The sequence below is a fragment of the Sycon ciliatum genome, chromosome 13 (genome assembly GCF_964019385.1).
Source record: "Sycon ciliatum chromosome 13, ocSycCili1.1, whole genome shotgun sequence".
NCBI lineage: Eukaryota > Metazoa > Porifera > Calcarea > Leucosolenida > Sycettidae > Sycon > Sycon ciliatum.
The window spans coordinates 21470973-21490152 of NC_088655.1; the positions used below are offsets into that span (position 1 = coordinate 21470973).

The 19180-nt window shown below is 46.7% G+C and overlaps 1 protein-coding gene across 1 annotated transcript; it reads right to left on the minus strand.

The window, feature by feature from the left end:
• Positions 1–954: 954 nt before the first annotated feature.
• LOC135829545 (hemicentin-2-like) lies at positions 955–18452 on the minus strand. The gene is made up of 7 exons (XM_065341940.1): positions 18031–18452; positions 6467–6645; positions 5246–5356; positions 4744–4870; positions 3231–3482; positions 2355–2681; positions 955–1607 (listed from the first exon to the last, which is right to left on the minus strand). Exons 1-7 carry the CDS (start codon positions 18086–18088, stop codon positions 1489–1491), a joined length of 1173 nt encoding a protein of 390 aa, XP_065198012.1. The 5' UTR covers positions 18089–18452; the 3' UTR covers positions 955–1488.
• Positions 18453–19180: the final 728 nt, after the last annotated feature.

Sequence of the window (19180 nt, forward strand, 5' to 3'; positions counted from 1 at the left end):
GAAGTGTGCACGTGCTTGTGTGTGTGCGTGCTTTTGTGTGTGTGTGTGTGTGTGTGCGTGCGTGTGTGTGCGTGCATGATTGTGTGCGTGTGTGTACGTGCATGTGTGTGGGCGTTTGTGTGCGTGCAGGCATGCGCACGTGCTTTGGCCCAAGGATACGCATACGCGCGCCTGTGCCAGTCAATTTGAAGGTCTACGGCTTAGGGTTTGCGTGCGTAGAACACGAGTGGATGGGGAAGGAAAATAATGATCAATTTCATAATCCGACCCCTATTACCCTGTCAATAGCCTGTGATTCTGATTGCTGCAGCCACAGTTCTTTACTGTCGTGGACATTGAAATCCGATGAGATGACGGGGCCCGGCGCCCTAACTACTTTTAGCGTGTACATGCACTGTAGTTCATATACATACGGTAGAAACGGAGCAGCAATGCTCTTGACTGCAAGGTCAGCGCCCGGTCCCCGCTTGACTTCTCAACGGTTTTTAATTTCCACGACAATAGTTATCAGTGATGCTTGCTAGGCAAAACATCTGCATAGCCACATTCACGGAGCAGATGATTCTAGAGACTGGACTTTCAACCGTCGCCAACAAACGTTTCAGCCTTACGGATTAACTGCCCACATAAACTATAACCTAGACACTTGCCAATACGTGAAAGTTGCAGTTCAGAAATGCCAATAACTCGAAACTGGATCGGCGTATTATTCATCAATGCCACCATGTGTTTGAAACTGGCTACCCGAGCAAGAAGTTTATGTTTAAGGTTAATCAGTATGCTCTATGGGAGAGTGAATCTCTCGAGATAATTTAATCATTAATTTCAGAATTTTTTTAAACATTAGCCCTAAAGTAATTGAATACTAGCCCGCACGCAGCTGAATAACTGTTATGAACTAGGCTTCCCCGTTCGCCCAGCCTCCAGCAACACACTGTTCATCAACGCACCACCCAAATGTTCACTACGATGGCCTCTGTCAGGATGGCTTCATAGCATCAATGATTTAGAAAATTACTTTCGAAGTTTGATCTTGAGAATACCGGAGGGTAAGACAATCATATGAGAAGTATACATAGGTTAGCGGTCAACGATCATGGAAAAGTTGTCTAGCTAGCTTCTAGACATGTGTTCCAGGATTATAATTATTTATAACATGGACTGCGCTTGCTTGGGAATCCAAAAAAAGGATCGTTCTTACTCCAGGCTGCGCAATGCATAGCAATTGAGGGGAGTTTAGGGGGATTGAAAATTATCATTCTTATCGTAATCGTCGGATCAAACTATCATACGTAGTTTATCGCACTGGAGACAGTGGAAGATTGAAAGTATGTTCAGTAAGGGCAAACTGTACACGATGAGTGAATAACACATGTTAGTCTGGATAGAGCGGCTTGCCAAGCAGGACTTACTGATCACACACAGCGGCTATGTTGAGTACTGTGCTACGCAAGCACACACACACACAACGGCGCAGACACAGCGGCTCTAGGCCACGGCAAGCAGTGATGCGAGTGCGAGCGTCGCTGCGGCCAGCATTGAGCAATAACCCCGTGACGATGGTGCGCTGGAGTCATCCATACACGTCACGTCTCCATCCGGACAGGCTGTGGGGAGAGCAAGACAAGAAGAAGGTAGCCCGATGTTATACATTAACAAGAGGGACGATCCATTTGCTGTAAACCCGGAATCGTTTGCGCCCGTTTTAGTTTGCGAATTGCGATGACAAACCAGTTTGCACCTGCAAACGTTTGCGATTGGAGTCAGTTCAATGATTGACTCGAGTCTAGTCTCGCGTTTCACGCCCACTTACTTTTGCGATTTTACACCCATCGCAAAAACTGCGCACGTTCCTGGGTTTATAGTAGTTGTTTTTCTTGTGTAAGAAAGCTCTACTCGGTCGGGTATCGAGTACTCCGTGAACAGAGAAAGACCTCAACTGTGCATTTCGAAAGAAAGAACTACAGAACTTCGTTTATATGCAGAAAAGAGGACCGATAAGCTACAAGTTACGCTATACTGTCCACTAACACCACCAGTTACTAAACAATCAGCTCATGCGATAAGATTGCACGACACTGACCGACAGTACTGACGTTCTACAACTAACTGGCAATCAGCTCCAGTAGCACAACTACGTTTCCGGCAATGTTGCATCCCGTTCAAGGGTGATTTCGGGACTTTCGGACGCGATTGGATATGCCATACTGGGCAAATATGCTCTCGAGAACATTATCTACCAAATAGCACCACAAAATTCAATATTTCCAACATGTGTCAATGCATACATATTTTATACATATTTTCGGGGTTGGTTTTTTGAATTTGCCCACATGCTATTTTCCTTGACTTACGAGTCGGTGGGTCAATGCCGGAGCTTTCCCGCACGCTCAAGTGGATTGTTCTCAGGAGTGGAGGCTGCGCTTGCTCGTCAGGACAGCATGGCAGAGTGCTGCGAACGGCGCAAGTATAGTTGCCAGACATCGACTCCGCCACCATGAACAGAGTCAGAACGCCGTCCGTTTCGTTTGTCACCACACGCTCCAGCGGCCTGCCGTGTTTCTGCACCGTCCAGAGGACTTCGCTGCGCGGGTATCCGCTGGCGTGGCACTCAAGCTGTACGGTGCTCAGTGGCCGACTCACGATCTTGCTGGGGCTTGTCTTCACCCACTGAAGCCTCTCTGCAGTGCGCCAAAAAAACACCCGCCCGCACACACACACACACACACACACACACACACACACACACCAGCAGCAGCAGCAGCAGCAAGAAGACATCATTTCAGTGCACTGCAAGCCACTAATGCAGAGAAAACGGGTTCAGATTTGATTGCTTGGTACTTGGTGCAGGCACACGTCTGAACACCCAACATTTTTCCCAGGCCCCAGCACTGCTTATTTGCCATAATATCGTGAAACCCTGTTCACTGGTTGACATCAGCAGATGCCACAGGCATTGGTTTTCGTTTTCACGTGCTGGGTGCAAGCCAATACTCACTGACAACAATATTACTTCAACAGAATGGTCCTCATTGCATTGGGCATTATGCAGGCAGAGTGGGTTGATCAAACCACAGTCTTCAGTTGCCAAGCATAGCTGTAATGACCAGATCAGGCACAAATATCATCAAGCCAAACAAGTTTTCTTCAAAGTTGGATGACAAACCTCATGCTCGTTGATTCGCTTACACGGCAGACAGCCAACCAAGTAAATAAATCTGCTAGCTCACCTTTGACAAGCACGTTGATTCTCAGCGAGGCCTGACCGATGCTGTTGCGTCCCTCGCACTCAAACGTGCCGTTCATCGAGGCCGGAGTGTTCGTGATGCGCAGCTCCTCGCCCTTCTGGTCCAGGACGTTCCTGGCGGGGTCCACCCACGTGTGTACTACTGGCGGAAAGGCGGACACGGGGCACGGCAGCTGTAGCGTGTCACCGGCAAACATCTGCACGTCGGATACGTTGTCGAGGACGTACGGTGGCACTGCGGAGACACAGTAGTCATGACAACAGAAAGATACAAATGTACAATCAAAAAGAGAATGATAACAAAAAATTCTACTTTGTTAGGGGCCGTCCAAGGTTAACCAATAATATTTTCAAAACGAAATGTTTTCGTTTGTGGGTGGGTGGGTTTGATGGAGTTTCGTTTTGAAAATAATTATTGAATGCTGATGAAGAATGCCCAGTTACTTCTGGGTGTCGAAAATTGACATCAATATTTTATTGGAATTCGTTTTACCTGCAGAAAAGGTGGGTGGGTGGGTGGGTGTGTGGGTGGGGGCTGAAAAATACTAAAACTTTTCGTTTTGTAAAAACAATCGGTAACCCCGGACGGCCCCTTACAACTCTGTACATTCAGATGTTTTCCAAGGAACCAGGGGAGGGGCATGACGTTTATTCTAGACTTCAAAATACATGTCATAGTGGGGAGGGGGAGGGTAAAATGGAAGAAGAAAATGGAAATGTCGGTTTTGAGCACCTGGGTCTGATCGTATCATCCCCACCTCAATTTCTGAAAAGGTAGTTTGTTTGACCTCATCGGTGGAGCTCAGAGTGACTGGTGGAACCGATTGCAATGAAGCACATGCATTTTGACCAACAAATCATTTTTCAACTGGCTCATCCCCACCTCTGTATCAGCTTAATAAAAAATAAATAAAAAATTTCACGGTTCGCTTGAGACTGGAAGCCGAGTTTTCCGCATCTGCCGTGAGAACGGCACCACCCTCTAGGATTAGCTTAGTCCTGAGGGTGGAATGTCCAAGGTCTAACTGCGGCGGCCACAATCTTAATACGAACACATCATCATGTACTCTTTCAGACACAAGGTCCACATGCTCGTGTTTTACTGCTGCCTTTCCTGAGATAACGTACTGTGTGATTGGGTGTAAGGTTTGGATGAGCTAAGCACTTTGCAGAGTATGCACAATGCATGGTAGTTCGAGTTACTAGGCTAGGAACTAAAACTACCGCATCCCTCGAAATATACGCCACACTCTAAACACTCACAATTCAACCGAAAAAGTCGATAAGGCCCATACTACGTTGATCAAAGGAACCGTGAAATACAGGGTAGATCGCTGTTTTTCGCGACAAATGATCTGTCTCACAATGATGTGCAAGCTCCCCAGCATTGATAAAGGCCAACTCCCCTGTAAGTAAGAGCTGGGTGCGAAAAGCAGCATAAGATCTGGGTTTTGCTTATACTGCGGAAAAATCTGGTACTGACACCGCTCACATACCTCCCAGAGTTGCGTTGATGCTGCCTTGCGGCGCCATGCACGTGTAGTGTGCGGCGTCGTCGTGAGTGAAGTTGAAGAACCGGATCTGATAGTCCTCATACCGGTTGCCGCTGAGCCAGCCGATCACCTATGGGTGCAATGACACACAACAATGCAATATGCAACCGCACAGTGAATATTCAGGTTCCAGTTTTAAATGCATGACACAGAGGGTTGTTTGAACAATCGCCAACGAGACAGGAAACGTAAAATGGCGATGAATAAAACAAATAGCGTTTTAATTTTGGAAATCAGTACATTTATCTTTTACATTGCTATGAATGCGCACTTCGTTTTATTCATTGCATTGTTACAGAGAGTTATAGTCTGGCATCACCTTCAATATCACTCCATGGTGTCACACACACACACGCACGCACGCACGCACGCACACACACACACACATCCCGCACACTGCTAACACTATCCATATCAAGTGAGAGCTACATCTTAGTTTGCGTACCTTGGCCCTGGCGCTGTCCACGAATCGCCGTCCGTTCTTCAACCATTGCATGTTGGCGTTGGCATCACCGCCCGGTGTAATGTGACAATCCAAGTCAAAACTGCTGCCGATCTGAAGTGAAGAAGTCGACACGATAACAACCGTCGAGTCAGCACCAATCGAGATAACTCTAGTAAGATCACGCAGTACTGGAGTTCAGAGATTTTCACACACTGAAAAGCAGAAATTTTCGGTGGCGTATTTTTATGATCTACTCACCTCCCACCGCTTTAGGAGCTGTATCTGCGTCTTGATCCTTGAAGGGTGGTGGCGCTCCTACGGATGCGGAAACCCGGCTTCCAGCCGAGTCTCACGCGAACCGTGAATTAATTTTTTATTATTATTTTTTCGGTAACTACAGTGCCGGCAATTTTTTACATAAAATAAAACGCACCGAAAATTCTGAAAATTTTCGGTACTAGCACCCTTACGCTTACCTGGAAATCTGGTTTACCGAAAATGTCCCTGCACCGAACCGCCGATTTTGGAGAATACCAAAAAAATTACACAACCGAAAGTTTCTGCTTTTACAGTCCATGTGTGGATCTAGTGTTAATGATGTATTAACTCATTGTGTTCTTTGGTGCTGCCTGAAAACATTTTACTGTGTATAGATCTAAAAATGTTAGAAAAAAATTCGATGGGCGTTCCATTCTATCAGGCATCATCCCAGGGCACATTATCACATCTTGCGTAAACTGCCGTACCGTACGCAGTTTTGTGATACTAGCGAGTTCAACTGAACAGATTCCCAAGCTGATGAAGGACATTGGTCAGCAAGCTAGTTACGCAAGCTATAACTGGATACAAAAATGAATAAAATTTAGTTGAAGTCTGCAGAAAACGTTGAACGGTCGTTGCTGGGATAGCAGCTTCACCATAGGTCAATGGTGAGCGCATTGCTGGCTTCGAGAGAAGGTGCCTGGTTCGCGTCCTAGTGGTGAGAGTCATTTTTTGTCAGACCCTTTCCCCTTTACATTCCCTCAACTACATGACTGTAGTAAAGTAAAGTTTGCACGTCCGCGTTACGACAGGCTACACAATTGCGTTGAGAAACACAACAACCAGCTTCGGACGTTTCGCTCATGCCAGGCCACCACCATGCGTGCAACACCAAGGCGTTCCCTCAACTAATGAACAAATAAACTAGCTCCCTAGTAGTGTATTGTTAATAGTTCTTACCGGCATGACCGCTGGTGTATCATCCTGCACGGCGCGGAGCAGTCCATTGGGCAGCGGTTTGATGAGCACCGACAGGTCTGGCTTGGTGCCGTGAAAACTCTTCGGCTTCTGAGCTTTCGGGTCTGCTGCTGGTGCCGCCGCTGGGGCTGGAACAGCGGCTGGAGCTGGAAGTGCTTCACCTGCTCACGGCACAGGACGAACAAACACACAATGCGAGTTACTTGCAAAATTATTTTTGTGAAACGTTTCGGGGGATATCAAAAAATGAAAAATAATCAACCATCAGATTGATTCCTTGTTGGTTTTTGCGTGTTGAAATGTTTCTGTACTAGATAGCTGTAGGCAACACTCCAACAGCGAATAATGGAAATGAAGCGAAGCACGTGTATTGTGTGTTGATCATAGAATGATTTTGAGAATATGCGCGACTGCAGTAAGTAGTTTCTGTAGTTCGTGTAGGTGTAAATGACTGCGCGGGCAGTCCGGGAGTCGTGCTTCGAGTACTACTAGTACTACCAGTATTGTATTGTATTGTATTGTATTTATTTAAAAGGATTCTCCAAAAGCAAATGGATGCTTATCACGGAAGTCTCCCACATAAATATCGCAAGAAAAATGGGGAAATGGGGAGAGGAGAGTGGAAGATGAAGCATGGGAAGAAGGGAAACAAGTACCTAAATATCGAGGTATAAAAGCAGGAAAGAAATCGACGAGGGAAGAAATCACCTCTGCAGATAATAGCGGGACATTTAGATGAAAAAAACCCAGCAAGGATTAATTTCAAGGAAAAAAAATTTCTCAAACGGAAAAGTTCGGAATTCCAGTCACAGAATATCTATGCTGAGAGTAATGAGCCTTTAGAGCAATGCGAAAATTGACAGAGGACTGAACGCAGCGGATGTGTTCTGGAAGTTTGTTCCATTCCACAGATAAACTGAAGAGAGGGGATTTAAGGAAATGGGCGCCAGAACGAGGTAAAACTATAGAGGACGGGTGACGACAACTAAGGGATACATTGAATTTGAAACGAATTAGCAAAGACGGAAACTGGTAAAAGACATGATGAAAATACAGCAAGGACAGAATCTGACGACGCCACTTCAGGGATGACCAGTCACAAGTACGATTAAGAATCTGCTTCGGGGTTTCCCACTCAGGAGGGTGCCGGGTCTTACAAAGCAGATATGAACGAGCAGCAACGGCTTGCAGTCGGTCTAACGTAAGCGAATCTGAATGGGATACGGCGAATGACCAGACAGGGACTGCGTATTCTAACAGTGGTCGTACGTAACACTTGTAGAGCAAATTCACGGTTGAAGCAGAAAGGAAATGGGCCATATGGCGCAACAGAAAAACACGACTGCGAAACTTATGGGTGATAGATTTTATATGGTCAGAAAAATTTAGTGAAGGAGTGATAGTCACGCCGAGATGACAGTGGCTATCACCTTCCTGAATAGGCACACCGTTCATTGTCAAGGGGGATGACGGGCCGGGGGCTAATGCATATTTTTGAAAGGGTAGGTGGACGCATTTACTGGTGTTAAACGTCATGGCAGTAGCTGATGACCATTGACAACACTTATCAATGTCAGTCTGGAGCAATGCATGATGGATAGGAAGTGAGGTGTTTGCTGGAGAAACAAGAATTAAATTAGAGTCATCAGCAAAAAGGGATAGGGTACTAGAAGCAGGGGCATCAGGAAAGGAGTTGATGCACAGGTTAAAAAGGAGCGGGCCGAGATGGGAACCTTGGGGTACGCCAGCGGTGATGGGCAAAGGGTCAGAAAGAGTTCTGTCTGTCTTCACCAGCATACTATTACTACTACATGTAGTACACCATGTAGATTATCTACAGACTACACGGGAGATTGGTGGCCGGGGAAGCACTGGGGAAATTTCCAAGTGACGAGGGGACATCCGTACCCGGTACCCGATCCAGGAGTAGACCTACACCACGTACACGTCCACATGCACTGCTCAATGAAATCCGAACGCGTGGTCAAGTCTGCGCCCATAGCCTATACGCACATGTAACCACGGTAACTGTGCAAGAGAGCTGCAGATTGAGAAAGAGTGAGAGTAGCATCTACATAACTATTACTTGCAACCCAGGCTAGTGCGTCGACGATGCAATGGTGCGCGAATGCGCGCACACGTGCCGTGATAGGATGGGTTCGAAAACATTCGAATCCTCTGCATCTCCTCCACTCCACAATGTAGATCTACATTGTGTGATCTTCTTGACAGAATAATGGTGGTGCTGGATCTACATGTATACCTAGCAGGTCTACATAATCATTGTATTCGACAACCTGGTCACATCTAATCAAGAAAATGGAAGACTGGAGTACAGTGTACAGTGTACAGTGTAGCTGTAAGTTGTCAGTAAAATATTATAGCCAATACTGATACTGTAGGAGTGCACTATGCTCGGGCAGCTGTGTACAATAGTACAATCCTCATGTACATTGTACATGTACATGTACATGTACATGTAACGCGCCCTAACAAACAAAAGTCCGAACTCTTGTTCTAAAGAAGGACATCCCTGACATTGGGGAGACCTACATGTACATGGCAGTCACACTGTGCATCTACTGCTTACACAGCTGCATTTAAACACCGTTTTTTATTTTCATTTTTTATTTTAACTGGTTTTTGAGGGAAAGAGACAAACGGGAAAAGTCTGAAGAAAAAATTGACTGTCACCACCAGGACTCGAACCAGGGACCTTCACTTGCAGCCAGTGATGCTCTAACCACTGAGCTTATTTTACTATTATTATTTTTTCGGCAACGCAGATGATGATGATGATGATGATGATGATGATGATGATGATGATGATGATGATGAGTAGGACTACTTTTGTTTTGTAAGTCAATCTCATTCTCCACGCTTTGCTGTCATTTGGTTATGTTTTAAAGTAGTTTTTATGACCTGATGTTTGTTTTTTTATATTTGTAGTTCTATTGTTGACATCTTTTGTCTTTTCTTTGGGTTAAAAGGTTAACTTCATCCTCGTTTTCTTATTGCCTTGTATTGGAATTTGCCCATAAAAGTGGCTACGGTGTGATAATGCATTTTAATATTTCGTGTTTTAACATTATTTTCAGAAAATTGCTCTTACAACACCTTGCGTTTTATATTCATAATATTGTTGCCCGTAAAAGCGGCTTGGTCATATGATGATGATGATGATGATGACATGTAAATGATGGAATTATACACCAGAGGGTCCGAAAAAAAACACAAGTATTCTCTCCTGTCATACTTCCACATGTACATGTACATGTACATGTAGATGCGGGCGTGGCCAACAGCATCTCCAAAATGTTGCTTGATGATGGCATAGCATGAAACTCAGAGTACAAGTCTTGTGCCTTGTTGTTTAGTCATGTGATTGCACATGTACATTGTACACTGTGTATGTTTTTTGGCACTTTGCACTGCTGCTGAAAACGCCTGCGGGATGTACATTGTACATGTATATGCCACAGGTGATTGCTCGAGTCCCTTCACAGGTGCTGTGATGGTCAACTTGAACGTGATATTTGCGTCGTTTGTTCTCAGTGGCAGCCACAAGTGCGTACTACACTGGAGAAAAACAGGCTCTGCTTGCGGCGTGCCCTTACTGGCCTGAACCACTAGTGATACAATCATGCACTTTGCCTGCAGTCGACCTCATACTGTTCGTAGTTCTTTACAAGTTACGGGTACATGATCGGCCATAATTCGATTACCGCGCCAGTCACGGCAAGGGCGTGGCGGGGGGAAATCCCAAAACAACGACATTCGTAACGTGCTACTGGTCGGTAGCTAGCTACATGTACGAGTATAGATTTTTTTGTTTTTTTTGTTGTTTTACTACAAAGCACTGGCCAGCAACATACATGTAAAAGGGGAGGTAGACAAAATTGGACAAGCGAACATTGACAACACAGAGGAGCCTGGCATGCGTGCCGATGAGGTAGTATGCAGAGAGATTGTGCCAATGACAGTATTGTCTAATGGTGTTCATTATTTATGTGGTGCTTTTGTCCACATCCATAGACTTTATCTTGCCCGTAAAAGAGGCTGTTTTTTTGTTTTTTTGGAACTTCCAACATGCATGATTTTGTATGTTATCATTTTCTCGGATTCCGGTTTTCCACTCTGTTATGTTCGAATCCATAGTCTGTCTGTACATGATTAATTTTGTACGCAACTTCCCATTGTTTGTTTTTTTTACCAGGCGTGGGCCATCCCCTGATCATAGGTGCCAAACATTTTGCGTTTTTCATTCGTTTGAACATGTTGGAAGTTCAACAAAAAAAAGCCTGTTACCCCGTAAACACATTGTATGGAGTGTTGCACGTGTTATGTGCAATTTCTGATGACGGAGTAACGTGACTGTAGCCTCCCTAAACCCATCATGTTACCCAGGTACATTGTACACTGCATGATCTCAGACGGCTGTATTTGCGAGTTACGATTATACTAAAGTTATTGCATTCACCCTGATGGCCTACTTCGTTGCCTGGGCAAGCCAACGGCATTATGTTTGACATTTTGTTGAAGTGGATACGCCAGAGAACAAGCCGGGACATGACAGGTTCTAGTGCTAGCTGAGCCCAGGCAGAAAGGAACGTCTTTCAGCCTATGGGCGTCTGTAATCTTTGACGGGTTGCTTTGAAGAGGACAATGAAGTACTGTAGTTAGACTAAACAGTGGGACAATGTTTTCTCTATGATGCAACTCGGATTAGGTAATGTACACACGTACATGTTCACACCACGATCCTGATCTTTTCACCGTTGCTTATTTCCACGAAATGCACTTTCTACCAAGGTACATTGTAGAGGGAAGGGACCAAGGATGGCCATTCAGCGCATACCAAGCAGCTACATGTACATGTACTTCGAAGCACCAATGGAGAGGGTGGAGTAGGAGGAGTAGGTGGAGCAAACCAAGCTCTGCCGACCGTAATGGTCTCGGAGTCACTGCTGAGTATACGACCCGGGGGGGGGGGGGGGAGGGGAGGAGGGGGGAGCAGAACAAAGAAGACAAACGGTTAAACGTATTTCAAAATACTTTTACGTGATAGTAAACAACTACAATTTACTTTCTTGGAGGAAAGAAGTTGCCCAATCCAGAAAACGAGTTCGTGAAAATGTCTTGAGTCCCCGAGTCCGAGGATAGTGGTGAAGGAGTTTCAAATTTGTACTTTTCTTCCTACTGAAGTACAATGAACATGTCTACATGTACATGTAACAGTAGACACTCATTTGCTTTGGTCTCTCTGGTACATGTATGCCTGTGTCCCTCTATGCCTTCGTGCACTGCAACACAGACATTCACACATTGTTGCTACAATACTCATACGACGATTTCCCCTACTCTGTGCGATATAGACCTACATGCGCATGTACATGTACATGTATATGGCAACCACCTGGAAAAGACCAGAGCTTGTAGCGCGGCTACAATTTCCTAGTCACGCCTACGAAATGCTCTTGCCACTTCGAAGCACTTGTTTTCGCAGCCTAATCGAGTTCCAAAAAGTGGCTTTGTCAAAGTAGCTATTTACGAACCACCCGTACCAAGTCCAAACTGCATCAGGATGATGCTTCCCGGTTCCCTTTGTGTGATCGGAGTACATGTACTCAAGTACAAGTATGTGGTCTGCGTTTACCAACACGTATCGCCGATGAGGGGAACGTGATATTTGTCATATTGCGTAACATTCCTTAAGTGCAGGTTTCTGTGACATCTCCCTTCAAACTAATACTTGGATTTTTTTCCAACAACCAATTCACAGTGATAGCGCACCTGCAAGCCCTTGAATTATCCATACATTGGTCTCAATGGCAGTATGCATGTAACGTTAGTTTACGGTAACTTCGGAGTACAATGAAACCTGCCTGAGACGACCGTTCAAGGGCTCTTCAAAATGTGGTCTCCGCTACCCGGTGGTCTCGTAATCCAGGGTCATTTGACCGGAACTTGCATCCATTGGTCCTGGTTGCAGCGGTCTTCTGGGACAGGTGGTCGCCTTATCAGAGTGGTCGCCTTGACAGGTTTCACTGTACATGTACGGTTGCCGTTTCTAGCCCACTTCAAGGCTTGCTGGAGGGCATGCAATCCGTGATATTTGCTTCAAAACACTTAGCCGTGGGTGATGATGTTTGCTGCCAAGCCAAAATACCAGACGCCACTGCAAAGGGCAGCCGCCTACATGGTCTTGCTGGGGAAGTGAACGCTCCAGGGTGGTCTGCACGATGGCCTAGGACTAGTAGCAGCATGCTGGCTCTCAGGTGGATTAGATCGCCCTTCTCTACGCCAATTGGTTGCGGATTTGATCCCTCACAATCAGGGATTTCCCACTTTACCGCTGTGACCCCAAGTTAGTAAAGTTCGCACGTCCGCGTTGCAACTGCGTTGAGACTCACAACCAGCTTAGGAAGTTTCGCTCGTGCCAGGCCACCACCATGCCTGTGATACCAGGGTGGCAGAAGCAGCGCCTAACGTCAAGGGTGAGGTGGTAACTCTCACAACAAATACCCGACAAGGGGACGAACCTCGTTAGCTGCGTCCATGTTACGCTCACTCCGAGTAGAGCAGAGAATTCTAAATACATGTACTAGTGGGGCAGACAAGGCGCCGTGACTATGCCAAAAAGGATGGATCCAGTCCAGCCGACAGACCATGGCATCATCATTGCAAATATTAAATTGATATCACTGGAGGATTTACCGAGACTCACTGCAGTTGGTTGGGACAGTAGACTTCTATTCAACTACCTCGACCACCTCAATGTATTGCTGCTTTGCCAGTTCTAACTGATTCCCTGGCCCTTCACGCATGGATGTTACATGTTAGGGTTACAGAAGATGGGGAGCAGAAGGAAGAGAAGGAGGAGGAGGAGGAGGGGATAATAATAGCTTGATGTACAAATCATCGGAAGTTTAGTGCGGTGGCGATTGAATGGGAAGGAAAAGCTGCAAATGGCCGTCGAAAAGGCCTATTTTCGCGTCGGATGTATTCTTGGCTGTCTTCAATTCATAGACAACCTCAACGCACCAGTGGGTACAAATGACTGCCTGCTCATCGCTGCCGTCTTCCACTGCTTTCTGGCTCGGCTTGGTTGGTAACTGCATGTCAATGCACCTCCAAGGGACATTGAATCTGTACATAATAGCCGATGTACGGTGTATCCAAGGTGAAATGACAGGTACATCCCGCTGCTTTAAAAGTTACGGATTGCATGTCTCTTGGGTGTTTTTTTTACTAAAGGTTCACTGTTATTCAATAAAAAAAGGTTCTGGCCAGTGAAATCCGACCTCTTTAGATCACACAGGGCGCTGCAGTGCCCTAGCACAACGATTGCTGTGCTGTGTGTCCGAATGCTACACCACTGTATTCAAAAGGCGAATCTTATCGGCCAGCACTGCAAAGACTACTTTTGCATTGTATTGAATCACTACATACAGTGCGGCAACTGAAATCCGACCCCATGAGGAGTGCATTCACATTCTAGCGGTCTCCATTTCGTAGTTTTACTATCCCGTGTTGGGTCTTTGCGATGTGGGCGCACCGCTCAGGGGTCGGATTTCAGTTGACAGCACTGTACTCGTACCTTGATAGAGCGAGAACGTTTAGAGCCGTCCGTGCTCGTTAGTAGAGAACAACACTAGGTTGTTTTGATATAGTGCCTTTTAACACTGTTTAGTACGTGACAAGTGCTTCCAGCCTTTTTCACAACGTACTTGTATTATGAGAGAGAACGCGAGGATGCTGTACACTGTGATTGTGTTGTGACCGCCATAGCAATGCCTATACGCCTGCCACCTGCGCAACTAAACCGATCTAACAGAGACTATCATGAATGGAGTTGCCATCGTGTTGCAGATTGTCAAGTTTCATTTTCTTTTTCTTTAACATTTTTCTTTGTTTTGTTTTGCTTTTTCTTTAGCTGTTGTGTCAGGCCAGTGATAATGATGTTCTGTGATTGCCCGTTTAAGAGGCTTATTCAACCTGCACAACTAAGATGTGATTGATTGCAGTGCGTTGCCAGGATCCGCAGCCACCGATTTGACAAGTCCTTTCAAGTCTTTGCCCCATCAACCTCTCACGATCAAGGACTGTGACGCGTAAACGTGAGAATGCCCATGTTGACCGTCGCGATACCCATTATCGATGTCGTCACACATAGTTTCACAAACACCACCAGAAACACAAACCCTTTTACGGCTCGGCCCTAAACCACCGCCTCCAGATCAACCTCAGCGAGGTGGGCGGCCATGCGAGTTCAGTGACAGGCCAATCGGCGTGAGAAGTGCGCTACAGGCTCCACCACTATCTCTCGCAGATACCAAAGGTTACATGAACAGAACAATACCCTATGCACTCATCAGACATCCAAATAATGCCAACCCACATGTCTGCTCGACTCTATTTTACATTTTCGCAGAAAACATGGTCGAATTCATCAGAGTGGCAAGTACAACCCGATGGCGTAGGGCACGTTTGGACCCTGCGAGCTGTTCGAAAATGTGATTATATCCTCTACTAGATTCCCTGAACATGGGGACGTGCCGCCATGACCCATGTCACGTTGGCCGTCGCTGCACAAAGGCGTCGCAGCGACATCAGACTCAGAGATAGCATCAGACATTGAGCATCGGCCTAGCTGGACTCCTAGGCGACCAAACACATAAAAAAGTGTGACTCAAGCAATAGTGCAGTCGCGCCAAGACTGTCTTACGTCGTGTATGCGGCGAGTTCCATTGCATTTGAGTGTTACACGATTATCCTCGCCCGATCAATTAAATTCTCAGTCGGGTAAACATGAAGACGCGACTATTGGCCATCACGTTCATTAAAGAATCAGTTCTCGTCAGTTAGGCAAGAGGGTTGTTGTCGCAATGTGTCGACGAGTAAAGAGTTTCTGACTGGCATTCTGATTCAGCGTAACCGGAGCCAAGGATGATGACTTGGTGGACCCCAGGTCCCTTATACCTTTCATATAACGGGTTGCGCTGTGTGCGAGGCGATTGACTGAAGGTCATGTCAACGTCGAGGCGAAGGGATGTCTAGTCGGACAGGACACTCGACTTCAAAAGAAGCCCAGCCGACGCCAATGACCGGTCCAGATGGGCAGAAGATCGTATAGCTAATGAGATTGTCGAGTTCTCGAGACCTCCTATGATAATATGAGTGAACGTGTTGTGATGTGTGTATGTATGTGTGCGTGCGTGCTTGCATTTATGTTATGTATGTCTCAAAGGGAGGTGCAGCTTTAACCAATGGTGGTGGTGGTGGTAGACCACGAACATACATGTAGGCATATACGTGAGCTACTAGTACTACTATGTTGCACCAGTGGTCTATAACTATTAACTACAGTGGTAGTCAACCTATGCAACGTGCAGCAGCTATCAATGGCACAGAAATACCCCTCCCCCCCCCCCCTCCCCCCACCCCACACACACATACACTACTTGACTCCCTTCATTTAGGCTAAGGTCTGTGGAGAATCCATAAATACAACATACAAATACAATAATACTGCCTGCGTCGGGGCGTGCAAGCGGTGGGATAGAAACGCAGCTGGAATGGTTGCTACAAGCAGTAGTCGGAACACCTTCAACACGGTGGTGCGAGAGATCATGCTTTACCTTCGGAGTATGGTAAACGAAGCATGCGTGAATTATGGATCAGGTTGCTGATGGGAAGCACCGATCGACGCCTCATTCCTACTCAAGCACCCTTCATTCGAAGGGTACCCTCCCCTCAACTTGTTCAGGATAGAAGGACATGTACACATATGTGGAGGCTGTGTGCTGGTCTTGATTAACCAATTCGACGACGTGCTTGCAGGCTTTGCTTCCTCACAGACTCAATGTTCCAATCAAATTAAAGCTTTGAAAACGGTATCAAGGAGTTGAGATTGCTGGGCTTAAGCGAAGATCCCTGGTTCCCTGGAGTCATGGTAATAACAGTAATTTTTTCTTCGGACTTTCTCCTTTTCCATTACCCCAACTAGTGAAGACAGGAGCTCCAGTGATTTCTATCGACACGAGTGAGGACATTGGACGGATTGGTGTCCCTCTATTGCGAGTAGCTGCATGTATGCATCCGCTAGCTGCAACCATCTGCCATCGTTGTCAGACAACGGGTGGCTTTCGTGCTTGGCAATCGGCTTCTGGGAGGGGGTGGGATAAATCTAGTCGAACACCTTGCAGCAGCTACACACAGAAGTCTGTGCTTGTACAATAAAACCTGTCAAGGCGACCACTCGGATAAGGCGACCACCTGTCCCAGAAGACCATTGCAGCCAGGACCAGGGGATGCTATTTCCAGTCAAATGGCACTGGATATGGAGACCACCTGGTTACAGAGACCACACTTCGAAAGTCCCTTGAGCGGTCGTCTTAGACAGGTTTCACTGTGTTAGGTACGGCCAACCTGGGGAATAACGTTCTCGGATAAGTAGCAACAACCCGCGAATGAAAACGCAATCTTCACATCTAGTGACCATTTTCCTGCATACTGTCTACTCAAGCTCAACTGATGAGGGGTGAATTCCCCGAAACACTGTGTATTGAGCAGGGAGTGGTGCTTTCTCGCAGGTTTGCCGAGTCGAAGGTTCGATGCACTTCTCGTGTGCTCTGGATGGCAGTCGTGAGTCAGTCAAGTGTCAAGTAAAGTCGGCGGAATAGCGCGAGCTCCGGTGTGGGGAGCAAACCCTTTCTTACAAGTCATCGCCGAAGTCGCAACCACTACTTCGTACTGTCTACCACACGAATAATAACAACTCGCGAATACCACACCTTCCTCAGGCGCGATCGAGGGTCGTTATTCGCAAGGGTATCTGGACTAGGGACCGGCGGATTCTGCTCGAAAAGGTGGCAGATTCTGCTCGAAAAGCAGTAAAATTGGCAGAACCATACAAACCTTATGGCGGGCAATTCCTCGAATTCCGCTCCATTTCGTAATCCACATGAAACTTACCAGAAAAAGTACCGAATTCTGCCAATTTTTCTGCCGGCAGAATCCGCTGGACCCTAATCTGTACGTGTTAGTTCTGGGGTGGGTCGACTCCAGTGGATAAAAGAAGACTTTAAAACTCATTTGTTTGTTCAAAGAGGCGGGATGTGTGACGTCATACGAAACGAAGGGCAAGACCAGAGGAGGTAGTTAACGAACTTGTTACTCGTGTCCGCTCAGGGTCTCACCCTTTTCTCACCTGACGTAGATCTCAGCCAACACGTTCGCACTGCATTCTGTCAACGTGAGGGTGACGGCTAAAGACAGATTGTTGGCCGGCACCCAGCTAATACCTATTCACCAGATGGTAGCCATCATAGATAATGGCCTCTGTCAGTCGATCCAAGCAAGCCTGCACAACACAGTTACCTTTCTTTTCGGTAATGAAAGTTCAAGCGTTTGCTAGTTTGGAGCAAAGAATCTGCCTTAGAAGTTCCTCTGAAATGAAATTACTACTTTCCCCAGAACCTAGAATACACACATGTTCTGGGTACGAAGATACAAGCATGCAACAATGCAGTTTTCACACTTACCTGATACAAGGTAGGCGGTCAGCGCCAGACAGCATAGTAAGCTGATGAGGGAGTCCATTCTGTGAAGGTTCTTCTTGGTTATAGCCCGCCGTGGGGAGTAAATGCTCGGCACTGGAACGCTCGTTTGGCTGGGTGACCAGACCACGAAACCTCTACAGCCACGGGCAACCTGAACTTCGATGTCGTGTTTCACTCCAACTAAAGGTTACTGTTTCAGAAAGGACTTGCAAGGGGAAAGGGTCACTACCGGCTATGCCTTGAGGGTACAGGCGCAAGCTAATGATCCTGCGAGACCTTCTGGGAGTACGGTTCTGAAGTAAACTTGCTCCGGAATGAGCCTGCGGGATAATGACAAGTCGAGAGATGAGAGGACCGAGTTGATGGACAGAAATGATCGCCTGGGGCAGTTTTCTCACACTTTTGTGAGGGCAGTGTGAGCGTGAAGCATGCCTTCTCCAGTTGCATCACGCCTCTCAGATATACATGGTTGGAAGCCGACAGGCACGATATCAGAATACTAGCGACCATGGGTGACTGGGACGCTCACGCGGCCACCTCTCCGTGCTCACTTACGTATACATTGGGTGATAACAATATTATTGTGTAGCGCGTGCCAGAGAGTGTCAGCACGGCATGAGGGCGATGCAGCCATTATCTTGTACACGTCCCGGGTATGCATCGGGTATGCAAGTGTCCCACAAGAAGACCAGGTATCGTGTGCTGGCTCGTGTTGTTCCGCATGGAGGCGTAAGGGCCGCAAGCGTTGAGCAGCGGCGGGAACTCGCAGTAGGAGTACAGATCATACATGGATACACAGAAACGGAGAGGTTTGCACACTGATACGGGCTGTAAGTAACCTTAATCACTAATGCTATGTGTACTGGGCATGAACGGTAGTGAGAGCAGCGTTTCCACCACAGCTCTTTTGTTCCGTTGTCCTGTCTACACGTGTGTCTGTGTACATTCAATTGGTTCAAGGTTGAAACTCTTAGGTGAGTGAACAACGCAAGGTATTGCATGATTCGGAGGGTGAATGACCAGACGATCATGGTGCTGTGGTGCCAGCTTCAAAGTTCCGCCGCAAAGAGCCTCTGCAGAAGGCAAATACACTGTACAAACCCGACCATATGGCCTGGACGAGGACTACATA